Here is a 9865-nt window from a genome sequence, read left to right on the forward strand (position 1 = left end):
AAGGCCTTGTTGTTGACTTCTTCGGCCACTACAGGAGTTTCCTGCCATAGCTGTCTTCCCTTTGGTTATGCCTGGAGTTGGGGGCTCTGATGAGAGGACCTAGTGGCTTATCGACCTGTGATGTCCGCTCCTACTTACTCATTTCACTTGTCGGGAGCTTTTCCTAGCTTCTTTCTATCCTGCCTCACTCCTGGATAATTTCCCTCTGTTTCCTGTGGATTTTGCTCTCCTTCTTCATTCCAGGTGGACCCAAGTTCAGAGTAGCCATCAAACCTTAAGCTGAGTGTGACTTGGAACATTATCTTGCCCCTTGCAGTGTGAGGCTCGGACCATACGCTGAGAGGGGCCGAGAGGTGTGAGGAGCAGGACTAGGGGCTACTTTCATTCTTCTCCTTGCCCACATTCCACCCCACCACCCTTTTAAGGAATGTGTCCTTTTGTGGGTCCCCTGGACTCAGGAATGGAATTTCCAAGTGGCTGGGTGTGTGGTGTAAAGATTAGGTGAGTATGCTTATTGCTTAAGAAGTCCTCGAGAGCCTCAAAGTTGTGTACGAAAATGGGTTCTATGGAAAGTAATCTCACAGGGTGATCTGAACAGTTGTGTTTTTTTTTAATCCTCACCCTCGAACATGTTTTTTTTTTATTGATTTTTATTTATTTATTATTGATTTCAGAGATGAAGGGAGAGGGAGAGAGAGATAGAAACATCCACGATGAGAGAGAATCATGGATCGGCTGCCTACTGCACGCCCCCTACTGGAGATCGAGCCCTGACTTGGTGTGGCTCAGTTGGTTGAGCATTGACCCATGCACCAAAAGGTCGCTGGCTGGATTCCTGATCAGGGCACATACCCTGGTGTGGGCTCAATCCCAAGGGTATCAATTGAGGTTTCTCTCTCTCTTTCACCCTCTCCCTTCCTCTCTCTCAAACCAATAAAAACAAACAAAACAAAACAAACAAAAAAGAATGAGGACTCTAGAGCCATACCCTCTGGGTTGAAATCCAGCTCTGCCACTTACTACCCGTGTGATTGTGGGACTAGCACACAAAACTTCCTTTCTCATTTTGCATGAGAATTTGATCTTCGTTTCACTTTGTATATCCTTCTTCTGGGAACCTGAAAAAGGGAGTGAGTCCGCTGCACGTATGCAACTCTGCTTATGATAAAAATGCCTTCTGTGGTAAAAATGACTACAGCTGGACTGGGAGACCTTCTCATATCTGATAAGAAGCCATTCTTTGTGTTTTGCTGAGTTTAGTGACTCTTTCACTGTCCTGTCCTTTATGGGGACCCTGGAAGCTATGCCTATGGCATTGTTGCAAGCAGTCGTGGCTCCTGTCAGGTGTTAAACCAGAGTGGTTGCCACAGCCACCTTTTCCTGCACTGAGCCATCACCTTGCGGGCCAACGAGAATGGCTTCTGGATGGCTGGATGGCTGGGGTTCTGTGCACTGGTCCCATTGAAAAGGAGCCCTAAGGCTGCCCTGTTAGAGAGCTGTGTCCCTTCTAAGTGCATCTCATGTCAAGTGTCAGTGGTAGTCTTATGAGTCTCGACGTTTAGTTAAAACTAAAAGGTCTCAAAAAAAAAAAACAACACAAAAAAACAAACAAAACAAAAAACTAAAAGGTCTCCTGGTGTATTTGATTTTCAACTCTGTGCATTTTTCTCATCTATAAATTGGGGAAGATAACACCAGCTGCTTTCTAGGGTTGTTGGGAGGATTTTAAGGCGCGTAGAACAGTGTCTAGCACACAAGTATGTGCTGCTGCCGTTACCACCACCACCACCATCATCATCATCATCATCATCATCATGAATGTTACTAGGAAGGGAGGGCAGGAGGCCCTTTCTCCTTTGGGTCAGTTCTAGTCTCATCTCATAGTTACTGTAACTCGCTATATGGCTTTGGACAAATGACCTCATTCTCTAAGGACACAGCTTCTAACAGTATATTCCAGGTTTTCCATTTATGTGTTGAACGAGTCGATGAATTAGAAGAGGCAACTAAATGCTTTTTAGGGTCCTTTCTGGTTTCACATATAAGGTTTTGTGTGGCATTGATTCTGAGAAGAAAGCTGAAGGAGCAACGGGGAAGGAGGTGAGAAACCACCTGCAGAGGGAGTGGTGTCAGGGGTCAGAGGTCTGGAGAGGGGACAGGTCATCAGGTAGAGGTGGAAGGTGTCCAGTAGTTCCGCTTACCTCATACATCCAGCCAAGGGCTTAAGAAAGGGCTGTGGATGATGCTGACGTGGGAGAAATGCTTCCCAGGACCTAGAGCAGGCTTAAAGGGACCAGAGGGCCAGGTTGAAATGGCTGCTTTTGGTTGTTTTGGAGTATTTCTTGGAGAAAAACCTGCAGAGTAGCCTCATACTCCCTGGATTTTTTTCTTCTCTGAGGACACCATTCACAGTGGCAATGAGAACGAGGATTTCCGACCTCCTGACCTGCTGGGGGGAGGAGCTAGCAGTGGCCCCCGCAGAAGGCCAGCCCTAACGCTGTGTGTTTCTCCCTCCCTCCTTAGGTCTGAATACTGGGGCTTTTTATGCCTTGTCCACTCTGCTGAATCGCATGGTGATCTTGCACTTTCCGGTAAGGGAGTCCCCTAAGCATGCGGGGCCTGGAGAGAATGAGGTTCCTGAGTCTGTCTCTGCAGGAGCTGGGGTAGTGGTTAACCCTTGGATCCCCCACTTCTAGGCAGCAGGGTACGGTGGTATGCTTATGGGATTTGGAGGGTCTCAATCCCAGCTCTGGTGGCACTAAACTGTGTGACAAGCTAGTTCGTGTCTCTGAGCATAATTACTTACTGAAAGGTTATTTTTAGGATTAGAAAGTAAATAATACTGTGTGTGTCTATGTGTATATTTATATATGTTATCTATACATAGAGCACATAGCATGCCACCTGACAACAGAGTAAGTAAACATAAATATTTGGAGTCACATCTGAAATATTTAATTTGTAAAATATGGGCAAAGTTTAATTTTGCACTCTCAGTTACTCAACTGCAAGTATTGTTTAAATGCTTCCAGAACCAGTGAGAACTGGATGTGGGGAATGGGATACTGACTATCCTGGAGGCAGGAATCCCAGGTCTAACCTTTCTGTGAAAGGACCAGGGTCGCGTAGTTACAGAGGTGGTCACTGCCGCTAAGTGTTCCAGTTTTGGAGTTTGACAGGTCTGAGTTCAAATCCTAGCTCAGCATTTAATAAATGCCTCGTGACCTTGGACTGATAGGTTCATCTCACTGTGCCTCAGTTTCTTCATCTGAAAAATGGGGAGTACTGATTCCTAACCTTATGGTGGGGAATTATGAGAATCAAATGGGAGAATGATGTAAACTCCTTGGCATGGTGCCTGGCTCATAAAAGTAAGGGCTCACAAATATATCACTATTATTTTACCATTCCTCTTGGCACTAATAGCTCAAAAACACCTAAGTATGGGATATTTGGATATACATACTTCATTTTACCTATCTGTGAAATGGGAATAATGATAAATAAAAGAGTTGCTATAAGGATTACATTTAAAAAAAAATCTTCCTCAAAGTGGTTCTAAGGACAGAATTTGGCTCACCCCAGCATCCGATATCAGGCACCCACATCTGGGGTTATATTTTGTTGGGAGGATTTTCTTCCCGTTGGCAGCCTCTTACAGGGCTGCCCTGATACCGTTTGAAAACTGGGTCTAATGGAGCCTGAGTTCCTTGCCTTTGCCCCTCACCTCGTGGTGACTGTGCTCTGCCTGGGCCTTGTCCTGTCGCTGGCTGATCGTTGGGGTTGTGGTTTTCTTTCCCAGGGGGAAGAAGTGAATGCTGGAAGAATAGGCCTGACCATTGTCATTGCAGGAATGTTTGGGGCTATGATCTCAGGTATCTGGCTGGATAGGTCCAAAACCTACAAGTAAGTGATTCTTCCTCTCGGACTGGGAACTGGGGGTCTCATTTTGAAATGACACGTTCATTTAGCAATGCAGCTCCAAAGGTTTCGGTGCGGCAACTGAGTGGTCACGGGGGTGGTTCACATTGATCTACTCTGAGCCTCATTTTCCTCATTTATAAAACAAGGGAAACAATACCTGCCCGGTGGGGGGTCTTAGCGAGATTAGAGATAAAGGACATGAGGCCTAGCCCAGTACCACTCTCCCAAGTATAGCTGTGCAAGGGACAGGTGGGGGAGAAATGACAATGAATGTAGAAAAATGTCAGCAGTTGGAAAGTTTGTGGAAACCCCAAAGGGTGGAGATGAGGGAGTGATTCCACTGGCCTGTTCTCAGGGCTCCCTTGGACCCCATGGCCTTATCAGTGGTGCTCTGTGCTTACTTTGGTTTGCAGTGTATTATCTTGCAATTGCTTCTACTGTACCTTGTTGGTAAATATTGTGATGTGCTTTGGGTCTGAATGCCCAGAGCATTTCTAAGAGCCCAGAGTGGTCTTCTTAAGATTTTAGTGTATGTCAGCCCTGGCCGGGTGGTTCATTGTCCCATACACCACAAAGTTTCAGGTTCGATTCCTGGTCAAGGCACATACTGGTTGGAGCATGTAAGCAATGGATGTTTATCTCTTTCTCTAAAATCAGTGAACATATCCTCAGGTGAGAATAAAAAAATAAAAAAAAAAAAGGCCCTAGCCGGCTTGGCTCAGTGGATAGAGCGTCAGCCTGTGGACTGAAGGGTCCCAGGTTCGATTCCGGCCTAGGGCACATGCGTGGGTTGCTGGCTCAATCCCCAGTAGGGGGTGTGCAGGAGGCAGCCGATCAATGATTCTCTCTCATCACTGATATTTCTCTCTCTCTCTCCTTCTCCCTTCCTCTCTGAAATCAATAAAGAAATATTTTTTTAAAAAAAAAGATTTTAGTGTATGTCAAACTAATTCAGGATGCTATTAAAAATACACACTTGTGGACTCCACTGTCATGGATGCCAGTTCAGTAGGGGAATCTGCATTTGCCTCAATCTGCATTTGTGTCAAATGCCTCAAATTCAATAGACAGGCTCAGAAAAAAGACTGAATAAAATAGGCACAACATTCTTCTCTTCTTACTGTATATATTTTTTTAAGAATATATTTTTCTTGATTTCATAGAGGAAGGGAGAAGGAGAGAGAGATACAAATATCAATGATGAGAGAAAATCATTGATCGGCTGCCTGCTGCACGCCCCCTATTGGGGATCGAGTCCGCAACCCGGGCATGTGCCCTTGACCGGAATTGAACTTGGGACCCTTCAGTTCGCAGGCCGACGCTCTATCCACTGAGCCAAACTGGCTAGGGCTACTGCATCTTTCCAGCGCTCTGCATGCATTGGGTGCTCAATTAATGCTGGCCAGCAGGGCGGCTGCCAGGGTTGCCCTGCGCTGGGTCAGGGCGGCATTCTGGGCTGCTTTGACAAGGCCTCCAAAGTTCCCAGTGTCTGGAGGCGACAAGACAGTGGCAGACCTGTTCTCTGCCCCACAAACCCACTTCTGTGCAGCTCTGGTCAGACCAGGTCTCACTGTGGCTGCCCTAGTCAAAGGCCAATTGAGTCCATCCACAGTGATGTGTCTGCCTGGCTAAACATGACGAAGGCCTGGCTGGGCTTAATTAACTGCTGCTGGAGCTTGGCTTCCCACTCGTCTCTCTCATCTGTCAATTGCTTGCTTCAGCCACACAGGAGAGCAGTGCTTGCTCGGTGGCAGGAGGAGGAGGAGGAGGAATTTTGCTAAGGCTGGAATGTGGGCAGCAGATGATTCAGAGGAAAATACAGTGAAAGGGCTGGAGAGGACCCTTCAGGACCTCGATACCACCAGTCCCTTTGCCCCATTCGATGCCGAGGTCCTGCAGGCAGCACCAGCCACTCCCTGCACTACTCCCCAGGGAGAAAGGACCAGCGAAAACTGTGATCCAGTCTTTTCGGTGCCTGTCCGTTTCTCCCTGAGGCCCTCAGATTTGTCCTGTCCTGGTTTGGAGGCTGGAAATGAGGTGGTCAGGTCCCTTTATCTTCAGGCTGGGACTACAGATAGTTTTTCTAGATGGATCAGTGGTTTGAGATGAAGCCGTGGTTGAACAAACCTGGGGAAAGATGAGGGGGCGGTGTCAGCGAGAGAGAATGGTGTTCATGAAGTTGCTTCCTGCAGGGTGGGTCAGACTAGATGAGGGGAGCAGGGCGGAGGAAGGACAAAGCTCCTCTATCCGCAGCAGCTCTGAAGTGCCGGGTGGGAGGGGCATCCCCTATAGGCTCTGGCCGCGAGCTTTTCCAAAGCTGCAGCCACGCTGAGTATTCGCATCCTCTGTGCAATAGAGGAAAGAGCGCAGAGTTCCAATCCCAGCTTCGGGTCCAAGTCCCAACGCTGCATTTGTTCAACGGGTTCCTTTAGACTAGTAACCTAACTAGCTTGAGCCTCAGTTTTCTTATTTGTCAAAGTAGGGATAGTCATACATTTCTCTCAGGGCTTTTATGTTTGAGTGAAATAATAAATGAATGTAAAATGCTTTAGAGCAGTGGTTCTCAACCTTCTGGCCCTTTAAATACAGTCCCTCCTGCTGTGACCCAACCATAAAATTATTTTCGTTGCTACTTCATCACTGTAATGTTGCTACTGTTATGAATCGTCATGTAAATATCTGATATGCAGGATGGTCTTAGGCGACCCCTGTGAAAGGGTCGTTCAACCGCCAAAGGGGTCGTGACCCCCAGGTTGAGAACCGCTGCTTTAGAGAATTCCTGGCACCCAAGAGCTGTAGGTATTAGTTTGACATTACCATTGTATCCGTCCTCAGATGCCCCCACCAGGTTTATGGCTTCAGGAGAAATGTGTGAAGGCTTTAAACTTGCATCGTCAGAGACCTGATGTTCAGCGCAGGAGGGAAGAGGTGTACGCAGAGCTGCTCCCCTGCAATAAGTAGGGCAAGGAGAGGAGTAGGAGTCAGGGCCCCAGCAGAGTCCAGAGTGGGCGCCATGGGAGACGTGTGGGGAGGGGCACACGCTGGGTGAGCCTGAAACAGACCAGCTCATTGCTGATGGTCCTTCTGAGGGGACAGACGAAGGGAAGTGTGACAGGGAGTGGGCGGGGCTTTCTCACTTGGGCGTCACACACTTAGTTCAGGGCTGGAGAATGTTCTCGTTTAGTTCCTGCTGTCTGGAGTAATTCAGATTCAGCAGGAAAACCCGTGCAAGTGGCAGCAGGAAGAATGTAGAGATGACAGAGAGACTACAAGTTAGGTCACTTCTCAGCATTGTCGCGGGATCCTGGGTGAAGTAGACATGCAGAATTGGGTGGCTTCCGGGGTAGTCCCGCACGCTTGGTGTTCCTCCTGTTTGTGTGCCCTTCTTGCTGTGGGTAGGACCTGACAAGTCGAAGGGTAGTTTGCTGTTGTTGAGAGGGGTCTGCAGGAGGAGAACACACCTGCAGCAAGATGGCTTCATTACACTCCTGGTCTTACCCTTTGTAGCAGTGACCACATACAATTAAATAATTATCTGTGTGATTATTGGTTCGGTGTCCTATGAGAGCAGATGTTTCAGCACACAGCAGAGGGTTGAACACAGAGCAGGTGCCTGATAGATACTTGTAGAATGAATGAATGAATGACCGAACGAACAAATGGTCCTATTAAAGTCAGAAGTGTATGAGTCAACCTTTTTGTCTCTGCTTGTAGGGAGACAACCCTGGTGGTGTATGTCATGACTCTGGTGGGCATGGTGGTGTACACTTTGACCTTGCCCCTCCAGCATCTGTGGATAGTGTTCGTCACCGCTGGCACAATGGGGTAAGTTTCACCTCTAACATGTTCAACCAGAAAGCACCATCCCGTGGCTCCTAGAGCTGCTGACATCCGAGGATGTCATACGGATCCCTTTGCTGCCTTCTCACTGACCCGGGGAGGAGATGTGGAAATGGTGCCCAGAGGTCTTGTTTGTTTTGGTAGCACTTCAAAAGGCCGCCTGGGGCTTCCAGACCCACCCGTGCTGTTGGGATGCACTGTGTTCTTTACAGACTTGGGAGGTTAGGGAATGTTTAGAGTCTTTTTGAGCTCTGCCTCGGACAACGTGGGTCCTGGAAAGTCTGGGTTTAATCAGACTACTGCGGACTATCTTAAAGACCACAGGCATGTCACTTAGCCACTCTGAGCCCCGGTCTCCTCATGTGTAAACGAAGATGAGTGGCCTGCCTTGTAGAGTTGTTGGAGGATTGAGAGAGATAACAGATGTGAAAACAGCAAAAAGTGTGGTGCGGATGTAAGGCATTAGAATTGAAAATTTCTAGACCTGTTGTATGAGAAAGTATACCTCTTGCACAGGGGTCTCTGCTCAGCATCACCTCCCCATTATTTACTGTGGGCAGTACGTGTGTGTGTGTGTGTGTGTGTGTGAAAGTCAGCTGGTGACTGGTGACTCTCTGGGGGGAAATAAGGAGGACTTTGAGCTCCTTCTTCCAGGTCCCACAGAGTCATGGAGATGCTGTTCTATATCCAGGGACTTCCCACTCCCAGCGTAGGGTCTGTGTACCCATGACAGAGTCTCTCAGCTGAGGGCTGAACACCCCAGGCATCCTACCTTTCTGTAAATGCTGACCCTGTCTGCCACTGGTGGCTGGATGTGCAAGAAGAAGAGCTTTTGAGTACAAAGGCCTCCTGAGGACAAAGCCTACCCACGAACCTCTTCCTGGCCTGCAGGATCTCTCTTTCCTTGGTCTGGCCATCTAGGGGGTGGCCTGATCATTCAAGAGCCCAGTATGTCTTGATGGGTAGAAACGAGGAGGAGGTGGGCTCTCTGTCCTTGTTCTGCAAGGTCTCCATCACCTTGTTTCTGTTGTCTGGCCTTCAGGTTCTTTATGACTGGCTATCTCCCACTGGGATTTGAGTTTGCTGTGGAGCTGACATACCCAGAATCGGAAGGCATATCGTCTGGCCTCCTCAACGTGTCTGCCCAGGTAGGTCTTATTTGGTGGTGGCCCCATAGCAGGGGCTCTTTGTTCTCTGCTTTGCTTGGCGGCCGCAGGCATTGCATTATGGCAGCTCAGCTCTTCTGTGGGCTAGTTGTCTGGGCCCTTGTTCCCAGTCTTCTTTGTATCTTTCCAGGTATTTGGGATCATCTTCACCATCTCCCAGGGCCAGATAATTGAAAACTATGGCCCCATGCCCGGGAACATCTTTCTGTGTGTGTTCCTCGCCCTTGGAGCAGCCCTCACTGGTGAGTTGGGGCCTTGGGACAAGTTAAGGCTCCGGCTGCTCATGGGCTGAGGCAGTTTGGGACCCAGTGTCTTGATGGACTGTACAGACCGGGAGTACACATTACATACACAGGACGGAGGGAAGGGCTTGTCAGGAAATCTGCCGGGAGGCAATCACATGTTTTTTCTGGTGGAATGAGCATGGGCTTTGGAGATAGAAAGGCCCTTGTTTGAATCCCAGGCTGTGATACTAACCTCCACAGCTGTTTGACCTTGGGCAAGTGGACCAACATCTGGGAGCTTCAGTTTCCTAATTTGTAAAACGGGGATTTTTGTGAGGATTAGAGCAACGTTCGCTAACTCTCTGGCAAATATAAGGCCACTGTCGTTGGCTCCTGGCTGTCAGGGACAGCCACGATCTCCAGGCTTTCACAAGGTGGGTGATGGTGTGCCCCTAGCTCCCTGGAATATCTGATGTAGGTCCGGGATACCTGTGGCCCTTAGGACAATTAGGGCTCCCTCTCTGGGATGAACTTGAACATTAGTCTGCTTGATAACTCTGTGTCTCTGTTGCTCTTCCTTCTCAATCCCTTGACCTCAGCACTCATCAAGGCAGATCTACGGAGGCAGAAAGCGAACATGGAATTTCCCGAGAATGTATGTACTGGGAGCTTGCTGGGCTGAAATCTGGGTTGCAGACTGAGGAAGTGGCA

General features: G+C 48.4%; 1 protein-coding gene across 1 annotated transcript in view; it reads left to right on the forward strand.

The window, feature by feature from the left end:
- FLVCR2 (feline leukemia virus subgroup C cellular receptor family, member 2) overlaps window positions 1–9865 on the forward strand; it is a 56501-nt gene that overhangs the window by 41518 nt on the left and 5118 nt on the right. The window contains exons 4-9 of the mRNA XM_005883592.2: window positions 2524–2591; window positions 3803–3906; window positions 7639–7749; window positions 8807–8912; window positions 9061–9172; window positions 9754–9809. Of these exons, the coding sequence (XP_005883654.1) occupies window positions 2524–2591; window positions 3803–3906; window positions 7639–7749; window positions 8807–8912; window positions 9061–9172; window positions 9754–9809 (557 nt within the window). The remainder of the gene's footprint in view (window positions 1–2523; window positions 2592–3802; window positions 3907–7638; window positions 7750–8806; window positions 8913–9060; window positions 9173–9753; window positions 9810–9865) is intronic.

This window comes from Myotis brandtii, unplaced genomic scaffold (assembly GCF_000412655.1).
Source record: "Myotis brandtii unplaced genomic scaffold, ASM41265v1 scaffold793, whole genome shotgun sequence".
Taxonomy (NCBI): Eukaryota; Metazoa; Chordata; class Mammalia; order Chiroptera; family Vespertilionidae; genus Myotis; species Myotis brandtii.